Here is a 25,099-nt window from a genome sequence, read left to right on the forward strand (position 1 = left end):
TGTGGGTTTACATGGGGAGAGTTGGTGATGATGGTGCATAAGCGGTCGCCTCTAAGACTGAAGGAGAAGAATGGAGGGCGAGTTGCTCAACAACCCTTTCGTCTATTTAAACCGAAGAACAATTTGGGATTGGGTGCTCGTTCTTCAGAGGTGAAGTATTTTGGGTTGTCTGACGGTCGCTCTGAGGAAGGTGAAGGCTCTAGTATGGGGCGTTTTGGGTTGAAGAAGGAAATTCGGGTTGTGAGGGTTGAATCGGGTGGGCTGGGTATTAGGTTAGTTGATGGGCAGGAAGTGAAAGGGGTGTCTGGGAGCCTTGAGGGTGTTGGGGGCCCGAATGAAAATCGGGTTGTGAGGGGTGTTGAGGTGGGCCTTGAGGGAGCTAGAATGAGCGGGCTTATTGGGAGTGAGTTGAGGCTGAGTTAAGGGAGTGGAATGGTGCAGGGGGAGCTGGAGAAAGGGTCGATAGGTGTGAAAGCTTTAGTGGGTGGGTCGCGTGGTGCGAGGCTAGAGTTGGGAGGCTCAGGGGGGGGGGGGGGGGGAGGAGGCAGAAGTCAGACAGTGAGGAGGTTTCGAGAGTTGGGCTTTGCGGAAGTGAGGGTCGATCGCATTCAGGTTCTTCGTGAGCGGGAGGAGACGGTTCCTAAAACCGATTTAGCTAGGGGATTTGGTCCAAAGGTAGTTCGATTGGAGGAGGGGTGTGGTTTTGGTTGTTCTGAATCCGGCGTGATAGGGGGAAAGTCGTGGGCAACCCTTTTTGGGCCTAAGTTGAGGGGTAATTTGGAGTTCATTCCCCCATCGATTGAAAATGATAAAGTTATTGTTGAACCTTGTAAAGAGATTATTGATGAGGGTGTCTGTGTGTGGGAAAAATCTCTGGTTGGTCAGTTTGTGGATGCCAAACTCCCATATTTTGTTATTTGTCGTCTTATTCAAAGAACTTGGGGACGTGTAGAGATGCCAACTATTACCTTGTTGGATAATGGTCTGATTATCTTTAATTTTTAGAAGGTAGAGTCACGGGATTGGGTGCTGGAGAATGGTCCGTGGCACTTGGGTGGCAAACCCATCTTATTACGATAGTGGTTTCCAAGTATTGTTCCTGAAACCTTTGTTTTAGATTCTGTTCCTTACTGGATTAAACTGGAGCATGTTCCCCTAGAGTTGTGGACGGATAAGGGTTTAGCAGTGTTAGCTAGAGCCGTGGGTGAACCTGTCTCTTTTGATGTTGCAACAAGAGAGCGACGACGGTTATCGTATGCGAGGGTTTGTGTTCAGGTGGATGGTAATTTGTTAATGCCTTTTTCAGTCACTGTTAGAATGCAGGGTCAGAAGTTTATTATTCAGTAGTGTATGAGTGGAAACCTCGTAGGTGTTCTTACTGTGGGTCCTTTGGGCATACTGGGGTGGTGTGTGAGCAACAGGGTGTGGAGAAGGGTTAGAAGTTGTGTATTGTGGCAGTCAATAAGGGGTGTTTGGAGGAGAACGGGGGAATTGAGAGTGTGAGGAAGGGGAAGGACTTAGGTATGGGTGCAAGGGGAGCTAGCCTAGTGGATGAGATTAAGAGCACGGAGAGGGTTGAAGAATTTACTATGGTTAGTCGATGTAGGCATGATAGAGGAGGTGTAGGGCATAGGGGTGGTAGTGGGTCACTGGGTACGACACCCTTGAATAGCAGAGTAGTTTATGGGTCCCCTGGAATTACAGGGTTTGTAAAGCATGTTGATGATCATAATCAGTTTGATGGTTTGTGTGATAAGGGGGGAAACTCGTTGGCATTGGCTCTAGTGCAGGCAGATCCTGATCCGTTGTTTGTTATGGATTGGATGTTCGGGAGTTTGGGCAAAGCCCAGTGGAAAGTGGTAGGTGTGATCTCTTGCAAGATTCATTATTTGGTGTTCCTGGAATCTTAGGGGGTTGAATGACCCTGTCAAGTGTAGGGTGGTGGCAGACTTTCTGGCTTCCTCCTCTGTTACTTTCTATTGTTTGCTTGAGACGAGGGTTTGTCTGAAAATTTTAGTATGGTGATGGGTAGGTTTGGTGATGCCTGGAGTTGTGTGTGTAGCTATAGTATGCAGGGAGATGAGAGGATTTGGGTGATGTGGCAGAAGAGTGTCTATGATTTTTCCATTGATGTCAGTGGGTATCAATTCATTTCTGGAATCTTAGTAGATATTGTATCCAGTGTTAGGGTATATATTGGTGCAGTGTATGCCTCTAATCACGTTAGTGAGAGGAGGAACTTGTGGTCTCAGTTGATTGATGTGTGTGCCTCGTGGCAGCTTCCTGGAGTTGTTTTGGGGGATTTTAATGCTATTCGTAGTAGTTCAGAAGATTTTGGTGGTTGCCCTAGCTTGAGGGAGATGGAGGAGTTTGATGAGGTGTTATTGGAGGCGGATCTGGTTGAGTTGGGTGTGACAGGTAACTGGTTTACCTAGACTAGTAAACTTCAGGGGAATGGTATCTTGCGTCGCTTGGATCGGTGCTTGTCTAATGAGGCGTGGAAGGTAGCTTTTTCGTATTCGGAGGTTATGGTTGGTTAGTGGGGGATTTCTTATCATAGCCCTCTTCTGGTTTCTACAAGGGAGACGAGAAGTAGACCGCCTCCTATGTTTCGTTATTTTTCTCATTGGGCAGTGGCAGAGGGTTTTCTTGATACTATCTGGTCAGTGTGGAGAAGGTTTGAGGATGTGTCTCCTATGGTTAGTTTTGTGCGAAATTTAAAGGCAGTGAAGCAGTTTCATTTGGTAGGCGTATCTCTATGTTAGTTGATGAGAAGCAGGCGACTAGGCAGGTTATGGAGGCTGCTCAGGTTGCGGTAGAAAGGAATCCTGGTTCAAAGTCGGTGTGTACGAAGGCGGCTTGCGCCGCTGAGGTGTTTTGGTCAGTGGCGAGATTGGAGGAGGCGTCGCTCTGGCAGAAGGTGATAATGGGCAGAAATGCACGTTATCGTAGTGCTAAGTTCTTAAACAATGCTGGCTTGCACTGATAAAATATATTAAATTGCGTCCAAAAGCATTCAGTTTACAACATTGCGGTCAAGTACGTTCATCGCATAGAAATAATTTATTTTTTTTATATTTTTATGCAGAATATGCGTTGACGCAAGGCGGAAAGAGCAATCATAGGAAATCATTGGTCGAGTGCAGCATTACCACAAGTCTTTGTGGTGATTTGTGTTCACAAACATCTGCTCAAGAAGGATTGCCGCATAAATTCGGTGCAACTTGGTGGGCGTATCTGGGTGAAAGGCATAATTAATCACGATGGGACAGAAAGCTGATGACGATCGAATCCAAATTAAGCTGACAGCCGCTAACGATAACAAGTACATTCAACTTTTCGGTGAAAAATATTTGGCGCATCAGTCAGTGAATTAAAGCCATCCTATCTGTGCAATCATAAGAGAGAAGCTGCCTTCACCCTGAAGCTTTATAAATACCAAAGGCATCCTTCAGAAAAGGGGTTCCACTAGTTAACGAATTCACCTGTTCACCGATTTAGGAGCTTTAGCCACGTTCATAGTTTTCTTTTATTTTTAAGGTGGACCAAGGGAAGAGTAGAGGCGCCAGAAGATTACTCAGGGCAACTCGAGAGAGAACTCGGAGGCGTAAAAGCAGAGAGCGGGCCGACTCTCTGAGAGCGAGATTATCTTTTGAACACGAGTAGAAAGACAGTGTAAAAGCATGGGCAGCAAGAGATTGCTACCAGGCTCTTTATTCTCTTCTTGCATTGTTATTTTGTACTTCAACTTTATATTTATACAATGGAAGTTCTTATTATGCATCTGTTCACTCTCTTCGCACGTATGAGTAGCTAAACTTGTTGAATAGGTTGAGGAGAACTATGTTAACATAACTTAGGAAGTTCATTGCTTGCGATTATCTTGTGTTATGCTGTGCCAAAAATCTTTTTCGAGCTACTCGAGAGAGAGTCTAAAGAAAGAACCTAAGACTTAAGAGAGCTAGGTTAGAATCTAGACTTGAGAGAGCAAGATTAGAACTGCATAAACAAGAGATAGGGACTTAGAGATAAGCTCTGTTTGCCAACTTGCATCGCATGCACCCTAGATATAGATATGATATTATGTGGTCGCCTTATTCGTGTGTGTGTCATTTTGTCATCGCATAAATAAGAATAGAGGCTTATGTATAGGTCCTATAGACTTATCGCATATATCGCATGCATTCTGATCACCATCGACAAATTGATCCCACTAGTCGACTTCATCATCTTGGATTACGATGCTGACAAAGATGTGCCAATCATCTTAGGGTGACCATTTTTATCAACAGGTCATGCTCAGATTGATGTGCATAAAAAGGAGATCACTTTGAGCATCAATGGATAGAAGCTCAAGTTCAACATAATCTGTGCCATGAAGTTTCCTGATGAAGAAGACCTATATGACTCAGATGACGACCAGAATTTGATTGACGAAGAAAAGTTTGACGAAGAGAATGAAGAAGAGGATACAAGTGCATCCATTGCTACCTGTAATGCGATCATAACAAAAACAAGTAAGGAAGAAGAAATGATCGCAAACCAAGAAGAAGAGCCAATAGAAAAAGAAGAAAGAAAAACAACGTAATTGTCCCTAGTAAAACCACCAACAATGGAATTAAAGACCCTGCTGAACCATTTAAAGTACGCATTTTTGGGGCAGAATGAGAAGATGCCAGTAATAATTTCCTCGGAACTTAACGAAGACCAGGAGAATGCTTTGATGAGCATTCTGAGGAAGCATGTGCGAGCAATTCGCTGGACGCTCGCCGACATTCGAGGAATTAGCCCAGCGTACTATATGCACTGAATTCATCTTGAAGAAAACAACAAGGCAACGATCGAACATCAACCCAGACTCAACCTTGCGATGAAAGAGGTCGTTAAAAAGGAGTTCATTAAATGGTTAGATGAGGGCATTATTTATCTGATAGCAGATAGCATGTGGGTCAGCCCCGTGCAGTGTGTGCCTAAAAAGGGTGGCATGACGGTAGTCTCAAACGAAAACAATGAGCTGATACCACAAAGAATCGTCACTGGGTGGCACATTTGCATGGACTACCACAAGCTGAATACAGCCATAAAGAAAGATCATTTCCCTCTACCGTTCATTGATCAAATGCTAGACCGTCTAGCCGGAAATGACTTTTACTGTTTTCTGGATGGCTATGTCAGGTATAACTAGATTATGATTGCTCCAGAAGACTAGGACAATACCACATTCACCTGCCCATATGGGACCTTTGCTTTTCGCCGCATGCCATTTGGCCTCTGCAATGCACTAAGCACGTTCCAAAGGTACATGATGGCCATCTTTTCAGACTATCTTGAGAACTCTGTTGAAATCTTCATGGATGACATCTCTGTCTATGGGCACACCTATGAAGTCTGTCTAGCCAACCTGAAGAAGATACTGAAAAGATGCGAAGAGACGAAACTCATTCTTAACTGGGAAAAATGCCATTTTATGGTTAAGGAGGGCATCATGTTAGGGCATAAGGTTTCCCGAGACAGATTGGAGGTGAAGGCTATACGAAGTTTCTTGGGGCATGATAGATTTTATAGACGCTTTGTCAAAGACTTTTCAAAAATAGCACGACCACTGAGTGCGTTGTTGGAGGCTGACAGAAAATTTGATTTTGACGAAAATTGCCTCAACGCATTCAGAATTTTGAAGAATGCACTGATTACCGCACCCGTGTTAATTGCACTTGACTGGAAACTTCCTTTTGAATTAATGTGCGATGCAAGCGGGTATGCGATGGGAGCAGCTTTGGCACAAAAGAGAAAAACAATCTTACATCCCATCGCATATACGAGTAAGACATTAAATCCTGCTCAGACCAATTACACCACCACAGAGAAAGAGCTACTTGCGATAATTTTTGCGTTGGAAAATTTTCGAGCATATCTGCTGGGAATGAAGGTACTCATCCATACTGATCATTCGACGATAAAGTACTTAATGACAAAGAAGGATGTAAAATCGAGGTTGATCAGATGGGTTCTCCTCCTTCAAGAATTTAACATAAAAATAATTGATCGAAAGGGGACAGAGAACCAAGTTGCGGATCACTTGTCTAGATTGGAAAACCCTGAGGTTAACTGCAATGAGTCAGAGGTGAGTACAGAATTCCCAGATGAGCAACTGTTCCATATTGAAGAATTTCCCTGGTATGTGGACATAGTCAACTATCTGGTTTGCGAGCAATTTCCAGAAGAATATACTGACCACCAGAAGAGGAGGCTCAAACACGAATGTAGATCATATTTCTGGGATGAGTCGAATCTGTACAAAAGGGGGGCAGTCCAGATTCTGCGACTGTGCATACCAAATGCTGCTCAACAACATATATTATCGTAATTCCATGACTCACAATATGGTGGGCACTTTAGGGGACAGCGCACCGCAGTTAAGGTTTTACAGAGTAGATTCTTTTGGCCAATATTATTTAAAGATGCAGTGGACTACGTGATGAAGTGTGATCGGTGCCAACGCACAGGCAAAATTTCATGGAAACATGCAATGCTGATGAACATCATCTTGGAGCTCGAGTTATTCGACGTATGGGGTATTGACTTCATGGGACCATTCCTTCCCCCGAATGGTAAACATTATATCTTATTAGCCGTCGACTATGCATCCAAGTAGGTAGAGGCAGTGGCATGCGCCGCAAGCGATGCGGTGGTAGTCTCTCAATTCTTGAAGAAAAGCACTCCACGTGCCATAATCAATGATGAAGGATCCCACTTTATCAATCATATTGTCAAGGAGCTGCTGGGTAAATATAACATTCTCCAAAAAGTGGCCACTGCATACCATCCACAGACGAATGATCAGGCTGCGCAAATCAAGCTAATACTTGAGAAGGTGGTAAGACCTTCGCAAAAAGATTGGGCAACAAAGCTCGATGATGCGTTGTGGGCATACCAGACTGCATTTAAAACACCCATAGGTATGTCCTCGTATGCGTTGGTATTTGGTAAGGCATGTCATTTGCCTTTGAAGCTGGAATACAAGGCATTGTGGGCGGTGAAGAAACTAAACTTTGATTTGAAGAAAGCAGGACAAGCGCGAAAAATTCAACTGGTCGAGCTAGAAGAATGACGGATTAACGCATATGAGTACGCAAAAATTTACAAGAAGCGCACCAAGCGCTGGCAGGACAAACACATATGCGGTAAGAACCTCCAAGTTGGGTAGAGGGTCTTACTGTTCAACTCACGACTACGACTCTTCCCTGAAAAATTAAAGTCACGTTGGTCCAGACCATTCATAGTTAGACAGGTATTTCTGCATGGCGCGGTTGAATTATCAAATGATAACGGAACCAACGTATTCAAAGTTAATGGGTAGCGAGTAAAAGCGTATCATGGAGAAGGCTGACATTGCCGTGTCAACTCCGTGGAACTGAGAAACTTTGAATAAAGAAAGAAGTAGATGGTCCCTACATTATCAGACGATCGAAATTCATTAGGGACGCAAGTTTTGGGAATCATGAAATCTTCAACTTTATTTACTACTTTGAATTTTCATTACACTATATCTTTTAAGCTTTTTCTATTCTTATTCAAAAAAAAAAAAAAAAAAAAAATTTGGGACGCAAGTTTTGTTTAATCTTATTTGACCCACTCTCTGTTTTTCTTGCAACAATTGAGGCGTTGGATTGCGGAGGTGTTACATGAAGAAGCAACTTATCTTATTCCGTCACCGCAATCTAAAGAAGATAGATCACCGCAAAGAAGGATGCATCAATACACAATGTGGGTGGCAACGCAAATTTGGGGGTTGTATTCTTCCTTAACCGTATTTCAAATTTTGCGCCATCGCATCGCATTTTGATTTTAAAAGTTTTATCACCGCATCCTCTTTGATTACCGCAATCATTTAATATTGATAAATTTAGTGAGTCGTCACATGAGTTCTTTGCCAATTATGATTTCAATGATGAGACACATGCTTCTATTTTTTTGTATGTACTAAAGTCAACGTAATCTTAGAAAAGTCACCTCATGAAACATTTCTAGAACTTAGAGGTCTACTAGCTTTCTTTCAAACTCTCTTTACGAAGCTCTCCAAGAACATTGCATGACTTCTTTCAATATCTTGGCAATGAGGACATTGCCGCATTTTAAATTTGGGGGTGAGGTAATTTATTTTCGACCTTGCTATTTTGAAAAAAAAAAAAGAGAAGAAGAAAAGAGAAAAATTTTGAATAACAACTCCATTGTCAATGCAATGGGAAAACCCATGTTGACAAGAGTTAAGTTGTGAAGGGCACTTACCCGTAGTTGGATGTCCGCATAACACATGTGGGGGCAAGCCAAAACAAAAGTAAGTCGCTAGGATCACCGCATGAATAAATGACCGCAACTCCGCTACCAAGAAGGTATGAGTTTAGTTTGAGAAAGAGCGCATTGCTCGGTGTTGGATGTCCGCATGACACACGTTGAGGCAGGCCAAAATGAAGGCAAGGAACTTGGATTAGTGCAAGGTCAAAGAGAAAAAAATATATAATGTCAAGAAATATGCAAGGATAAAAATCATTTGACACCCCGGTGGAAAAGTTTTCTTTTTGAAATAAATCATGCGATGTCCCAGAATCGAGTAAAGTCCTTTTGAAGGTTAAGCTTACGATCCCTAGATCTTAGAAATATTTTAAGAAGAGACTTGAATAAGACTTAAGGAAATTTTGGTGTATAGGAGTTGAATGAAGTATCCTCGAGAAATCTAGGAAAAGAACATTGTGGTCGACTTGCTAAAGGAAATCTTTAGCTTATGCTTGAGGACAAGCATTGTTTAAGTTTGGGGGTCTGATAACAGGCAGAAATGCACGTTATCGTAGTGCTAAGTTCTTAAACAATGCTGGCTTGCGCTGATAAAATATGTTAAGTTGCGTCCAAAAGCATTAAGTTTACAACATTGCGGTCGCGTGCGTTCATCGCATAGAAACAATTGTTTTTTTTTGTATTTTTATGCAGAATATGCGTTAACGCAAGGCGGAAAGAGCGATCACAAGAAATCATTGGTCGAGCGCAACATTACCGCAAGGCTTTGCGGTGATTTATGTTCGCAAACATATGCTCAAGAAGGATTTCCGCATAAAGTCAGCGCAACTTGGTGGGCACATCTAGGTGAAAGGTATAATTAATCATGATGGGACAGAAAGCTGATGACGGTGGAATTCGAATTAAGCTGACAATCGCCAACGATAACAAGTACATTCAGATTTTCGGTGACAAATATTCGATGCATCAATCAGGGAATTAAGGCCATCCCATCTGTGCAATCATAAGATAAAAGCCGCCTTCACCTCGAAGCTCTATAAATACCAAAGGCATCCTTCAGAAAAGGGGTTCCACCAGTTAACGAATTCACTTGTTCACCGATTTAGGAGCTTTAGCCGTGTTCATAGTTTTCTTTTATTTTTATGGCAGAGCAAGGGAAGCGTAGAGGCATCGGAAGATCGCTCAGGGCAACTCGAGAGAAAACCTGGAGGTATAAAAGCAGAGAGTGGGCCGACTCTCTGAGAGCGAGATTATCTTTTGAACACGAGTAGAAAGAGAGTGTAAAAGCATGGGCAACAAGAGATTGCTACCAGGCTCTTTATTCTCTTCTTGCATTGTTATTTTGTACTTCAACTTTATATTTATACAATGGAAGTTCTTATTCTACATCTGTTTACTCTGTTCGCACGCATGAGTAGCTAAACTTGTTGAATGGGTTGAGGAGAACTACGCTAACATAACCTAGGAAGTTCATTGCTTGCGATTATCTTGTGTTATACTGTGCCAAACATCCTTTTCGAGCTACTCGAGAGAGAGTCTAAAGAAAGAACCTAAGACTTAAGAGAGCTAGGTTAGAATCTAGACTCGAGAGAACAAGATTAGAACTGCATAAACAAGAGATAGGGACTTAGAGATAAGCTCTGTTTGCCAACTTGCATCGCATGCACCCTAGATATAGATATGATATTATGTGGTCGCCTTATTTGTGTGTGTGTCATTTTGTCATCGCATAAATAAGAATAGAGGCTTATGTATAGGTCCTATAGACTTATCGCATATATCGCATGCGTTCTAGCCTTAGAAGCCATGGCATTCGCATCGAGAGGTGGTTTACTATTGTATGCATGTTGCATGATCGGATAGCATGAATGCATCCTATGAAGTGTTAGCCGAAACTTTTCTCAACCCGTTCACCACATACTCATCGTATCTTCCGTTTACCAACTCTTTTTGAACTCCGCTGCATTTTTTTTATTTTTATTATCGCAATAAATAAAACCAATACTTATTTGAGTTACCGGTTATCGAAAAATTTTCCTAAAAATTACCACCGCAACTTGTTTTCCCAAGTCCCTGAGTTCGACCTTGGACTTACCAGGAAACTCAGTGGGGTTTACACTTGGATTCCACTGAGAAAACTTGAGTCCTCAACGCATTCCATCATCGCAATTCATCCATAATTCCACATCATAAAATAATGCATCAATTTTTTGGCACCGTTGTCGGGGACTTGGCAACTAATGGTTTGTTGAGTTTTGTGTCTCTGCAGGCAAACTTTTTATCCTGGGAGTATTGCAACTGGTGCGACCAGGTTGCAAATAATATTGAAGTGTAGGCGATGCGCCGAAGGCCAGTATTGACCCCAAGGTAGAGGGGTAATCAGTCGAAAAAGAGTTGAAGATAATTCTAAGCATATGGTGGCCAACATGCGCCCAACAATTGCCGGAAGTTCCAATGGTCAAGGCAACTTGACCCGAGTAGTTGAGAGTAATCTCCTGCATGGAAGACTCCTTGCGGTGACAACATTCCAATTTTTCCGGGGACGTCTTCTTCTCTATCTTTAACTTGCTTCCTTGGTTGTGGTGCGATTGTTCCTCACAGGTGTGACAATAAGTCTCCTCGGTGCACAGTACAACGGAATAATTCTCTTCATCCTTCAACACATGGCTTCAATCGCGTGAATTCCAACACATGATCGCATGCATTGTTCCGCTTAAGGTCTTTTCCTGTTATCTTGTATGCCTTATCCTTTTGAAATTCTTTCTTTCCCGATCGCGTTGCTTTGCAGTGTTTCTATGATGGTACATATAATTCACCGCATCTTCTAAATAATCAACGCAAGGCATTCTTTACTTTTATTAGCTTCTTCAAATTTTGAAAGTCTTAAGTTTTATTTTGTGCAAACCTTTGTTCAAACATTTATTACTGCATTCGTAAATTTTTTTTTAGCTTTGCGGTGAGAACGCTGCCAACCTCTAAGTTTAGGGGTGGCAATGGTCTCGGAGAATTGCATTCATTGCATTGTGATCATTTAGAAAAAAAAAAGTGAAGCGAGTTTTTGAGAATAATAACTCCACTGTCAACGCAATGGGGAAACCCATGTTGATAAGAGTTAAGCTGTGAAAGGCATTTGCTCGAAGTTGGATGTCTGCATGACACACCTAGGGGTAAGCCAAAACGAAGGCAAGTCGCCAGGATCAATGCAAACCCTAACTCCTCTGTCTGGTGCAAGCCAAATCAAATGAGACAAGAGTTGAGTTGAATATGGAACGCAACCGATGTTGGATGCCCGCATGACACACGTGGAGGTAAGCCAAAACGAAGAGTGTAGCCATGTTCAACGCCACATTTGAACAAGTCATCGCAAAATTTTGAACTATTTTGAATGAACGCATTCTTAAAAGCTAAACGCAAAGGATTAGAGGTATGAGGAAATTATATTCTGAGAAGCTGGTCATTGCAAAGGAAAGCATGAAGGTGAGTTTGAATTTCTTGAGTATAACGTATGCTTGAGGAAAAGCATGATTTTAGGTTTGAGGTTGTGATGACATGGCAAAATGCATGTCATCTTAGGCCTTTTACTTAGAATTATGAAGGTTGTTAAGCAGAATATGCGGAAATTATGCTAGGAACTCATGAGAAAATGAGCTTGCATCATTCAGCATGATGAGTCTCGGCTAACCCATTATTATGCGATATTATGCATTCAATGTTCTATTTTTGTAGCTAACGTGGGAGGTGGATGCAAACGCGAAAACCGGACCACCGCATAGACGACTGCATACGGAGAAACTCTCCATCGCAAAGGCACCGAGAGGTGGTTTACTGTTGTATGCATGTTGCATGATCGCATAGCATGAACACATCCTAGGAAGTGTTAGCCGAAAATTTTCTCAACCCGTTCACCACATACTCATCGTATCTTCCGTTTATCAACTCTTTTCGAACTCCGCCGCATTTGTTTATTTTCATTACCACAATAAACAAAACCAACACTTATTTGAGTTACCGGTTACCGCATAGTTTTCCTAAAAATTACCACCGCAACCTGTTTTTCCAAGTCCCTGAGTTCGACCTTGGACTTAACAGGAAACTCAGTGGGGCTTACACTTGGATTCCACTAAGACAACTTCAGTGCTCAACGCATTCCATCATCACAATTCATCCATAATTCCACATCATAAAATAATACATCAGAAGGCCAGGGTCAGGTGGCTAGAGTTAGGTGATATGAACACAGCTTTTTTTTTCATCGTTGTGTTCGTTCTCATCGCAGCTGCAGTGGTTTATTTACGGTCGTGGATGCTAGGGGAACTTGCTAGATGGTGTATGACAAGGTGGCAGGGGTGGTGGTAGAATTCTTTCAGGGTTGCTTAGGGGCTCAGCATGTGAAGTATAGGGATCTTACTACCCGAATTGGGGATATTGTGTAGTTCAGTTGGCCCGAGGAGAGGGTGGAGGCACTTGGTCAACCAGTGAGTCGGGAGGAGATTCAGAAGGCTTTATTCTCGATGAAATCTGGTAAGGATCTTGGGCCTGATGGGTTTTCGGTGGATTTTTATAGAGCTGCTTGGAGTGTGGTTGGGGATGATTTCTATGACGCTGTGTTGAATTTTTTTGAAACATGTTACCTGCCTGGTGGAGTTAATTCTACTGCTATTACTCTCATCCCTAAGAGGCGGGGAGCTGAACGTATGAAGTAGTTTCGTTCTATTTCATGTTGCAAGGTTGTGTATAAGTGTATCTCAAGGATCTTAGCTGAGAGATTGCGGTTGTGGTTGCCTGATTTCATCAGCGATAATCAGTCTACGTTTGTTTCGGGTAGGTTGATTTTCGATAACATTTTATTGTGTCAGGAGCTCGTGGGGAGCTATAAGGAGGGCAGAGGGAAGTCGCACTATGTGTTAATGGTAGACCATCAGAAAGCATACGATTCAAAGAATTGGGATTTCTTGTTTGGTGTATTGTTGGCTATAAGTATGCCCATTCAGTTTTTTAGTTGGGTTAGGGCTTGTGTTACTTTGCCTAAGTTCTTTGTGATGATTAATGGTTCCCTTGAAGGGTTTTTTTCTGGTAGGAAGGGGTTGAGTCAGGGGGATCCGTTGTCTCCTTTTTTTTTTTTATGATGGTGATGGAGGTTTTGTCTAGGTTGTTGAATAAACCTTCTCTGTGGTTTAAGTTCCATGATCGGTGTGAGTGCTTGGGCCTAACTCATTTGGTTTTTGCAGACAATTTGATGATTTTCTGTGCAGTTGAGAGAGATTTTTGGAGTTTGTGAGGCAGGTATTGAAAGAGTTTGCAGAGATTTCTGGGTTAGTTGCAAATGTTAGGAAGAGTTCTATGTTTGTTGCGTGTGTGGAATCTGGGGAGGCGAAGGAACTAGCTGCGTATATGGGAGTCTCTCTTGGTTCGTTGCTTGTTAGGTATCTGGGTTTACCTTTATTGGTGGATCAATTGAGGGCTGTGGATTATGCGCCTTTGATATAAAGGATTACAACTCGTATTAGAATCTGGGTAGCAAGGTCTTGATAACTGGCATAAATGCCAGTTATTATAGCCTTTTATTTAGAATCATGAGAGCTAATAAGTAGAAAATGTGGTGATAATACTTAGAATTTGCGAAAAAATTGAGTTTTGCGTTGATTAGCACCTAAATCCTCACTGACTCCAATATTATGCGTTACTCCATGCCAATGTGTCTATTTTTATAGCTATCGCAGGAATCAAACGCATGCGTTGGAAATAAGCAATCGCAAACAAACGCATGCGATGAAGCCAGGCGATCGCAAAGACAAACGCATCCGCTGAAAGTTGGATCGCATAGAAATGGTGATGATCGATGCGTCCATCGCATGGAAGTTGCAGTGATCAATTGGAAATTACGGCCACGGAGTGACAACTATAATAGAAGGACGATCGCAAGATAGGTAGAACGCGTTGATACTTCAGCTGAATCAAGCTCGGATTCATACCTTGGGAGTGTCAACAAGATAAGACGATGTGACATTGCCCATACTGTGTCAAAAGCAGTAGTGAGCCATAACGCAATCATGATAGCTGTCGGCGTTTAAACATAAATAGCCTTTTGGACCTTCATTTCAAGACGTCCGAACTTCTGCCTTAAGGTAGAGGTTTGCCTTGAACAAGATTTTCAGTGAGAATTCTTCACTTCCACAAACCAGATCGAGTGACGATCGGAGCTTTCGTCGGAGATAGAGCTCAAGAGAGACATCTCCACCTTTCATCCATGGAACCACCGGCAGCCTTGACGCAGAGTCCTTCATTTATCTTCTAACCTCTGTATTGTATTACATTTTAGCTTAAGCTATTAAGACAATTTGAAATCAATGCATCTCTTGATTTCTTCAATGCCATCTTCTTCATCATCTTTATCTCTATCATTTCTTATCTTCAGCGTTTATTTATCAAAGGCGATCGCATACTTAATCGTGTAGCCTACAGATAGGACGCATGTAGCAACCCACCGAGAGGTGTGCGTTGTGCGAGTATAGTGAGTTAATCCTCTTTGCTTCGTGAAAGGCTGTAGCAATGCTTGTCTATGGGTTGTTGCATTACTTATCTATAAGTTAAATAGCCGCGTCTAACTGCCTGAGAAGGTAAGAGATGAAATGCACTAAAGCAAAATATGCATTGTTCCTAGAGATAGGCACAATCTTATGCTCGACGCAACCATGCACTATAGAGATATAATCATGCGGCTGACCACCAAGAGGTGTGCGATGCGTTAGTGTGATGAGCTGAGATTACTCGAGCAATTTAAGATAATAAACATTACTATGCATTAATGGTTGTTGTGTATCTATCTATTCTCATCGCAAGTCTTCTATTGCTTAATCTGTTGAGTTAGGGGTAGGAGTAGTGTGTAAATCAATTAAAATTTTTTCGTTTTTTTTATTCATCGCCTCAAACGCATTGCTTCACAAGCATTATTGAGTGACAAGTCCCCGTGTTCGACCTCTGATTACCCGAGAAACTTGCGTTTGCGTTATACTTGGCGTGAGCATAAGAAAACTTGTGATAGGAATGCGTGGTCATTGCATACTAGATTAACGCATTTTCATTCCGGCGCATGACCTCAGACGCAGGGGCGTAAACGCATAGCTTAAGCCATGTCTAACGCAATATTGCATGTACAACCCCATCCGTCTCTAATTAATTTTCCTTCCAACAGGTCCCTCTCCTTTGCTGGCAGGTTGCAGCTTGTTAGGTCTATTTTATAGTCCTTTCAGGTTTTTTGGTGTAGCATATTCGTGTGGCTTGCATGTGTAACTCATGAGGTTGATCGTCTATTATGTAGTTATTTATGGAAGGGCAGTGTGGTGGGTCGGGCTGGTGCACGGGTGGCGTGGGATGAAGTGTGCTTGTCGTGGGGAAGGGGGTTGGGTGTGAAGCATATGGCCTTTTGGAACTAGGCTGCTATTATGAAGCTACTCTGGCTTCTCTTAATTAAATCGGGGTCACTTTAGGTGGCGTAGGTAGAGGCGTATGTTTTGCATGGGCAGTTGTTGTGGGCTATTCGAAGTGAGGTTAAGAGGTTTTTGTGCTTGAGGGCTATCTTGCGAAGTAGAGATAGATTCAAGCATCTGGTTCGTTTGATGATTGGCGGTGGACGGTCTTTTTTTGTTTGGTGGGATCCTTGGCTACTGGGGGGCGCGATTTTGGATTCATACGGGTCTACGGTGGTTTATGATGTAAGGAGTAGTTTGGAAGCGCGGTTGTCAGAGTTCTTGGATGGTGAGGGAGGTTGGAGGTGGCCTGTAGTGTCTTGGGAGCTGCTTGAGATCTAGGGTTTTATCCAGGCAGTAGGGCCTAGGTTGAGGGGAGAGGATTATTGGGTTTGGGTGCCAGATGCTAGTAGTTGATTTTCTATTGCTAATGCTTGGGAGAGTATACGTCCTCGTCGTCCTAAGGTGTCTTAGGCTGGTATTTTGTGGGCGGGGGGTGGTATTCCGCGTCACTCCTTCTGTGCGTGGTTAGCAGTGAGGGACAGGTTGGGTACGCGAGATTGGTTGAGGAGTTGGGGTGTGTTGTCAGGGGGGGGTGTCTTCTGTGTGGGGGAGGTGTGGAGTCGCGAGATCATTTGTTTTTTTAGTGTGGGTTTGGGAGAGAGGTGTGGTCTAGTGTGTTGCGTCAGTTGGGTTTAATGCATCAGGTGGCTGGTTGGGATGTAGAGTTAAGATGGTTGTGCCGAGTGGGGTCGGGTAAGGGGGTGCGTAGTAAGTTGTTTCGTGTTTTTTGGTGTTCGTCCATATACTACATCTGGAAGGAGCGTAATCGACGGCTGCATGAAGGTTGACCGAGGTTTGTGTCTGCTCTGGTTTACCTTATGGTCTCTACGGTTCATGTTCATGCTACTTCATGGCGAGTTGACCTTTTTGGTCTTATCTAGTGTGTGTACAGATTTTTTTTTCCTTTTGAACTTCACATTGTTCTCTGTTTTGCTGTAGCTTCTAGTTTGTGGGGTTTTGGGTTCTTTTCTCTGCCTTTCCTCCTGGTGGTTTGCGAGTTTGCATCTATGTGTTGGTTTTGTTCTGGTCTTATCCTGTTGGCTTATTTTTTGTTTTGATGCCTTGTCTTTGCTTGTGCTTTGTTGCTTTGATGCCTTGATCCCGGGTTGTGGGATCCTCTTTGTTATTGTATAATAATATCACATATTCTAAAAAAAAAAAATAAAACTATAGGTTATGTTGTAGGCCTCATATTAATCTTAGAAAAGAGATGCTTCTTTCTCATGTTCATTGACGGAAGAAACCCCAACGGGAAACCTTTCACCGTGCCACACGATTCTTTCACGAAGCGCTCTCTCAGACGTTTCCACTGCTCAGCTTTGTAGGTGGGTTCTCCTCTATTTTCGGGCTGCTAAACTTGGGACGTTACGGCAGGGCAACGTACGTGCTTCAGGCAGAACCGTAAAATCCCTCCAGACCAAACAATACCTGCCAGAGATTGAGCTCGACTCGAGAGATGGAGATCGAAAAGACCAGCTATGCATCATTGGCTTGGTCAGCCTTTACCTGACCAACGACCATTCTGATCTCATTCTCGCGTACAGACAGAACCAACCCTAAGATCGAAAAGCACTACGGAGGACTCTCTCAACATCTATTAGTAGAGCTATCGCTAAGCCTTACCCATATTTTACCATTTCTTCGGAATTGTCCGCTCATAGCACGATGGAATTGTCGGCTGCTTACCGAAGGGGGATGCCTTACCGCATGGACTTTCCTCTGGGCTCTGGAATGGAAGAATTGGGCCAACAAAGAATTTCAATGTTCTCAGGAGACGAAGGAGCGAAGCAGCTCGACCGATAGGGAGAGGGGAGATTATCATCATTCTTCAGTTCTTCTTTCATGTACTCCATGAGCTCTTCAAAAGGATGAAAGAATAAACATCTTGGGATTTTCCATCCGAAGAACTTTCGAACTCTTCAAACTCACTTTCTTTCCATTCCTTGGAGTTACGGAGCTCTTCCCACTCTCTCCTTTCCTCTGCTTCCACTGCATCAACATGAAACCAAGTCGTTCTTTCTAGAATACTTGCTGGCATGCGAGACGAGACTGGAACCAAGGCCAAGGGCAGGAACTCCACCAACAGGAACCCTATCATCAACCAATAGGCCAGGAGCGGAAACGGAAGCCGAGGAGCTCTCATAAGAATCCAACAATATAAAATTATAGGTTATGTGTTATATTTGATATAACATATAGTATATATATAATAAAATGGTTATTATATATATATATATACATATACATATATATATATATACATACATATACATATACATACATATACATACATATACATATACATACATATACATACATACATATACATATACATACATATACATACATACATATACATAGATATATATATATACATACATAGATATATATATATATACATACATAGATATATATATATATACATACATAGATATATATACATACATATATACATACATATATATATATATACATACATATATATATATATATAATTTGATTTAATTTAATTAAAGGGAGGGAGTTACAACTCCCTCCCCCTAACTTCTCTTAAGTTACGTGAGATGGGCAGAGTGTGGGGAGGGTTGGGTTATCTTCTTCCACAGAAAGTGGATCTGAGATTTTTTGGTGCTCTGAAAAACTCTCTGAAAAATTATAGAGAAGAAAAGGTTCTTCTCTTCCTTTTTTGCTCCTCTCCTCCCTCTTCCAAATCTAAGGCAGAGCCCACAACTTCTGTCAATTCTCATCCCTAGAGAATACATGAGGCTCCATTGGTGGTGGTGTCCCAATTGGAAGATTGGTTTGGTTCGTGATCCGTTCAAGGGAAAACGTGAAGAAAAGAAAGGTTAGTATTTTTTTCTTCCCTTCTTTTGTATAAGCATGTCGTAAGATCTTAAATTGAATGCATAATCTCTTTAATTTTAATTCTGTAATTCTGAATTTTGTGGAAAACGAACTTGGGACCAATCCCTGTATTCCGCTGCGAAAACCTTTGTTGGTTTTTCCTTCAATTGGTATAAGAATGGTCGGTTTTCAATCGCAAATTTTTTTAATTTCTGAAATTTTAATTACAGAATTGGTGGGTGCATTCTATATTATTTTTCATATGATGAATGTTTTATAGAATGTGGTTTGCAATATGGATGTTTTGGGATTGGTCTCTTAGCTTTTACAACTTTCCTTTTCAATATGATTGTGTAAGGGCCTGTTATTTTTGGGCATAATTGTTATAGAGTATGTAAATTTGATTCTCGAATCATTCGTGCTGTCCCCAACGAGTTTCTGGCGAAACGAAGCTCAAATCAAACGTCGATTAGAAGCAAATGGAATCAATAAGCACTCTAATTATATTTAATTTGAATTCTAAAAGCATGCTTAAATAGAAACTTCAGAAGAGGGTTTCACAGCAACATACCTTTGATAAATTCTCCCAATTCCAAGCTATTCTTCTTGTGATTTCAGCTCCAATTCAACAGTGAACCACCAAGAGATCTTCTCTACTATTCTCAGCCTTGAATTCGAGTAGTGGAACTCCAAATTAGAGTGAATTTATGAAGGGAAAAGAGTGGGGTTTTTATCAAGAAGAAGACATTGTAGCAAGAACTTTTCCAGCTGCCAAAAACCCTCAACACCTCTACAAATTGAAGAGGTTTTATATTTAACTCACATGTAAGCACTGAAGTTCAACAACATTGACACTTCAATCACCTGAAATTCAGTGGGCAAGATGTGTAATTGAAGAGGAAACACCTCATACCTCACAAAAGTGGGGTGTTTCCACTTTCTATTTTCAAATTTTCATTTTCCCTTTTATTTGTTTTTAATTTCAATTAATTAAAATTAATTAAAATCAAATCAGATTCTGAAATTTGAAATAAAGTGAGAAATTAATTTAATTTTAATTAATTAAACATATTTAATTAATTAAATAACAATTTAATAGTAAATATTAAATTAATCACATACCTAATTTAAAACATGATTCCTATTTATGTAATTAATATTTAAATATTATAAACTCTTCAATTTCGTTTAATTTCGATAAATTAAACATTGATTAATTATATCAAATATAATTGTACAAACCCTAATTTGAATTTGAACTTATTCAAATTCAAACCCTAACTTCAAATTGAACATTTCAATTTGAAATACAATTTGAACACTTCAAATTGATATCATTCCAAATTCACTCAATTTTGTTAATTCAAGGTGTTCATGTTTTACGAGCTAGTAGAGGGACCTTATGAACCTATAGATCATGAGATCCAACAATTTAAGATTAATTGGCTAAAACTCTTTAAACCAAATTAATCAGTATTCGTTAACTATTAAGTCACACCAATATAGCTCGATAGTTGCACTCTCCTCACTGTAGATATATTTGTGTCCACTTGATTTGACCATAATCAGTAAGTCAACCCTTCACTGGTTGTTCGTAATAACGACTAGGTCAATATGCTGTTTTTCCCCCGATATTACATCTTGCTCCTTAAGTTCCACTGATCCTCTAATGAACAATTGGTTTGTGATCCAATCATTAAACCGGATCCCTCTGGGGCCAATGAGAGGGTGGGGTCACTTGTTTAAGTCCTGGATTCAATACTTAAGAGAACAACCTTTCTTCTATCCATAAATCAGTTAAGCGTGAATTCCTTTATTGCACCCTATGTCCCTAGCTGTCTACCCGGTCTTACCCCTAAAATGGGAGGCTTATTGAGCCGGCGTTGTTGAGCTAACCCTTACCTATGCAAATCTTATTTATGGGAATCTGATGCCCTAGTTTATTTTAGCTACCTAGGTCATCTAAGCAAAATAGTCAGTCTTAAAGAGTAAACAATGTTATAAAGTAAGAGTGACTTATTTCTTGGTCCAATCTTATGCAAACTCATTGCATAGAACACCCCTACTCCTCATGTCAATACATGAACGAATCAGAATCACTTAGTTTATAGCACCTTACAACAAATTGTAACAACTACAAAGTGGGCCACATCCAATAGTGTTATCAGAATAAGGCACCCAATCTTATTCATATACTATAGATCATTTTGACTATTTACTCGAACTTGATCCACTTTTATGTCTCCACATAACGTTCAAGTATTCATATAATAGCCATGGATCATAATTTATTGGATTTAAACTTTATAAGTGCAATTTATAAATTCAATAACAACTTTATTAAAGTAATGTCGAATAACATCTTTATTGATAGTAGAATATATTTAACTTTACAAACTGCGAGTTTTAGGATATACAGCCCAACAATACTCCCACTTGGACTAAAACTCTAGTGGATAAATACAAATATATATAATGTTGAGTACAATGAGAGAATAAAAAGTATAAAATACAATAAACTAGGGCACCAGATACTCATAAATTCTCCCATTTGCCCTAGTTATAAGTATCTCGTAGACCTAGTCCTACTAGGTGACCCTCGAACACTTTAACCAATAGGGCCTTTGTAAATGGATCAGCTAAGTTGTCTTGTGATGCTATCTACGTGATGATCACGTCTCCTCTGTTTACAATTTCTCCGATGAGATGGTACTTCCACTCGTTATGCTTTCCACGTTTATGGCTTCGAGGTTCCTTTTGAAGGAACTCTTATATAGGAGTACCTATGAGCGGAAGTGGATCTTTTCGATTTCATCGTGATAGAATTTCCACACACAGATTCTAACATACAGATATGCATTGAAAACACTAATTATTGGCATACTTTAAAAGATAAATACAAAAAACCGAGAGAACATACTAGTTGAAGACTGTCTTCATAAGAACACAGTCCAACGTGAGCGAACTTCTCTCACTCTTTTTGGTTCGGCAAGTAATCGCCTAGCACCACCACGATCGTTTACACGATCAGTAGTGCACGAACAACAACTAATGGGGACGACACCACCACTCGAAGCCCTCAGTATTCTCGGAGTGAGAATCCAAAGGGTGGACTTTAATGGAATTGTTAGAGTGGAGGAGGAAAAAATGATCATGTACTACGAACAAGAAAATGGGAGAAAAGGGAGACTATTGTATAGTCGGGTACTTGGTCGTTTAGGTCGGGGTACATGATCGTGTAGTAAATGCTAAGCGATCTTCTATCAAAAGGTAAGCGATTGTTTAGTTATGCGGGTGTGCTATCGTTTAGTTACGCGGGCAATATCGTATATGCTTTCAACACTAAGCGATTAAAGGCTTTCACACCTTGAGCAAATTTTTCGTCTCTTTTTCAAAATGTGAAAATTTTCATTTTATTCTTCAATTCCAAGAAGTGAATCGAACTTCCCATTTTCGCACGAATTCGGAGAAAAACTCAGCCAATTATCTCATAACTGTCTAATTAATTAAATAATGAATATAATTATATTTTATTCTTAACATATAGTTTGATATCATATATCAACTATAATGTTTTCTCCTCTACTTGATATAAATCATTTATATCTAATTTCCTCCAAAATAATGCATCTTATACATTTAGTCAATCATATCATATATAATTAACCAATTCAATTATATCATATATAATCGAACTTCCTTTTGTCAATTTGAACATTTCAAACTGACCCAAAAACTGATTCTCAACTTGTATCCAAGCTATCAAGGGGACCTTATGGACCTATGGCTCGAAGCTCCAATGGTACGTCAATAGCTGACTAAACTCTTTAGCCACGAGATCCACCATCCGTTAACTGCCAAACACTCCACTAAAGACCAATAGCTGAACTCTTCTTACCACAGATATATTTCTGTGTCCATTGGATATAACCAATCATGAGCACGATAACCCTTCACAGATGCTCGTAAGTACAACTGGGCCAGTTTATCGTTTTGCCCCTGTAGTTACATCTCACTCTTTAAGTATCACTGATCCCTCTAATGAACAATACAACATAGTCCAATGATACACAAATAATTGAGTATTTAAGCTACGAGCAAGGTTCAAGTCTATGTTCCCGTTATCAGTTACATAAACTTGTTAATGCTTACAAATATGTCTTTATTTTCTTTATGCGATACTACTTCTAGATATGCGTTAATAATGAATGTTCTTGTAGTATGTTGTGCGTTGTCACAAGTTTCCTTACGTTGGAACCAAGTATAATTCCACCGCAAATTTCTCGGTGTGATCCGAGGTCGAACACAGGGACTATTTGAGATTATTGCGTTATGTTTATGATACATGCGACCAAGGGTTTTTCAATTTATAAAAGAGTTGTGTACAAGTATTTAAATATGCGATAAAATAAAATTAAGCGGTAAAAATGCGATAATAAAGTAAATTGCAATAAAATAAACCTAAGCTATGATGATACAAGATACAGGTTTCATGATACAAGATACCGAGATTGAGGCTGACTGTGAAGATTATACAAAGATTGTGTTATGCGGTGGCAAGTCTTATGTGCGGAGCAGAAAGAGAAAGGATGATTCATATAAATAGCGCAAGTTCCTTAATTGTGTTAAAGGTATAAGTACGGTTCCGCTTTTCCCTTGGCGTACACCTCTCGGTGATCGGCCGCGTTCCCACATCTCTATGGTGAAACAGGGACGAACGTAATGAACGCAAGGTTGCTTCCATTCTCTGGAAGTACTACTCACTTTAGTTAACACATTCTTCTAACCTTCTCTCAACAAATCAGAATGGCATCTTCACTTCTGCTCTCACAGGTGAAGATGTCGTCTAGCATGCCTTAACTAAACGCATTTATCTCTTTATTACAGATTAAGTTACTCATTTAATCCATATTAATTACCAAGGGATTAAGAAAACTTCATGGAGAAAATGATTAATGGAGGAATGGAAATAGACAGAAAAGTGGAAATGGAAATGATCAAGACATTCAATAACACTATTTAACGTCTGATACATGATTTGTGGAATGAAGAGATTAAGAAGATGAAATATAGTTGATGAATAGAGTTAGAAACGAATAAAAATAAACGCCAATGTCTTGACGCCAATCTGGATGGAGATTTACTTGTCGGCGTGGATGGATCGTGCGGAAGGATGAGCTTCCCTCTTCGGCTTGCTCAACCGGTAGCAGGGATCTAATCACAGAGCTTCTCGACGGGGATCTGGCGAAATCACATTGAGATTCACCTCTCGGCATTGTCTCTTTTCTTCCCGGATTTCTTCCGATCAATACTTAGCTCAACCTCTCTCTCAATAATTTAGCATCAATTAGCCTTCGTATCAAGTATATTTTATCTGAATTATATGGGGGTATTTATAGGTGAAAAGCTTTGACTCTTGGCTTAACGCCCCACTTATTGTTATGGAAATTCCGAAGATGGAGGAATAAATATTCCTTTTGTTATGCAATCAGACCGTGCGATGCATCACGCATCACGCCCAGTGCACGCCCAACGCAACGCACACCCAGGTGCGTCAGTCCCCTGTGTGGCATAGCACGCCCACCCTGCCTACTGCCCAACACCCAGCTGCCTACCACGGTCCAAATAACCTCTAAAGAGGTGAATTTTGGGATTTCGGCTAAAATTGAGTAGGGTAAGCTAGTATTTTCATTATATAATAGTATTTTGGCTAGTTTGACATTATTTATTGATATAAACAATATTAATTGAGGAATTTCCATTGATAAGGAGGAATTCTCATAAAAGTATTCTCAAGGTGATTTTAGTGGAAAAACTTGCTAACAGTGAGTGTTTACTTAGTTTTATGCATTGATATGTGGATAAATGCATATGTAAGTGCCAAATGCATGCTTATGATGTTATGTTGTTGCCATGATATTGTTTGTGAAATTGCTATGGGAACTGAGATTATACCCAGATTACATAAGTTAGCATGCTTAATAAAAGGTGCTTGGCGGGAAAATATAGTCGGCCTCAGTCGGCGGGAAATAATAGTTAGTGATGACCGGCGGGAAATATAGTCAAGTACCTAAGCATGATTAGCGGGAAAAGAATTGTCGATGTTCACATTGGCGGGAGAAGTGGGTTATAGGAAAGTTTCCATAAAAAGTTGTTGTGATTGATAATGTGTCCATGATATGAGCATGCCACGTATAGCATGGAATTGGAGGATGATAATTGAATGACTGTACACATGATCATGCATAGATTATACTGAAATTGTGATTATGTGATTGTTTTCCTAAAAATATGTTTTGCAAAGTGATTATTATTCTAAAAGAACCACTCACTGGGCTTAGTAGCTCACACTCTTCTAAATGTTTTACTATATCCCCCCTCCCCCCCAGGTAGCAAAGCAGAGCGTTCAGGAAGGAGTTTACTAACCACCAACATAC

General features: G+C 40.7%; 1 protein-coding gene across 1 annotated transcript; it reads left to right on the forward strand.

The window, feature by feature from the left end:
• The first annotated feature begins 432 nt into the window (after positions 1 to 432).
• Positions 433 to 13,776, forward strand: LOC150035776 (uncharacterized). Its single transcript, XM_090314423.1, has 9 exons — positions 433 to 982; positions 1,118 to 1,324; positions 1,459 to 1,807; positions 1,911 to 1,998; positions 2,076 to 2,418; positions 2,724 to 2,920; positions 12,723 to 12,988; positions 13,115 to 13,292; positions 13,573 to 13,776. Exons 1-9 carry the CDS (start codon positions 433 to 435, stop codon positions 13,774 to 13,776), a joined length of 2,382 nt encoding a protein of 793 aa, XP_090170549.1.
• Positions 13,777 to 25,099: the final 11,323 nt, after the last annotated feature.

The sequence above is a fragment of the Benincasa hispida genome, chromosome 6 (genome assembly GCF_027475165.1).
Source record: "Benincasa hispida cultivar pf3 chromosome 6, pf3_genome.v1.1, whole genome shotgun sequence".
Lineage (NCBI taxonomy): Eukaryota > Viridiplantae > Streptophyta > Magnoliopsida > Cucurbitales > Cucurbitaceae > Benincasa > Benincasa hispida.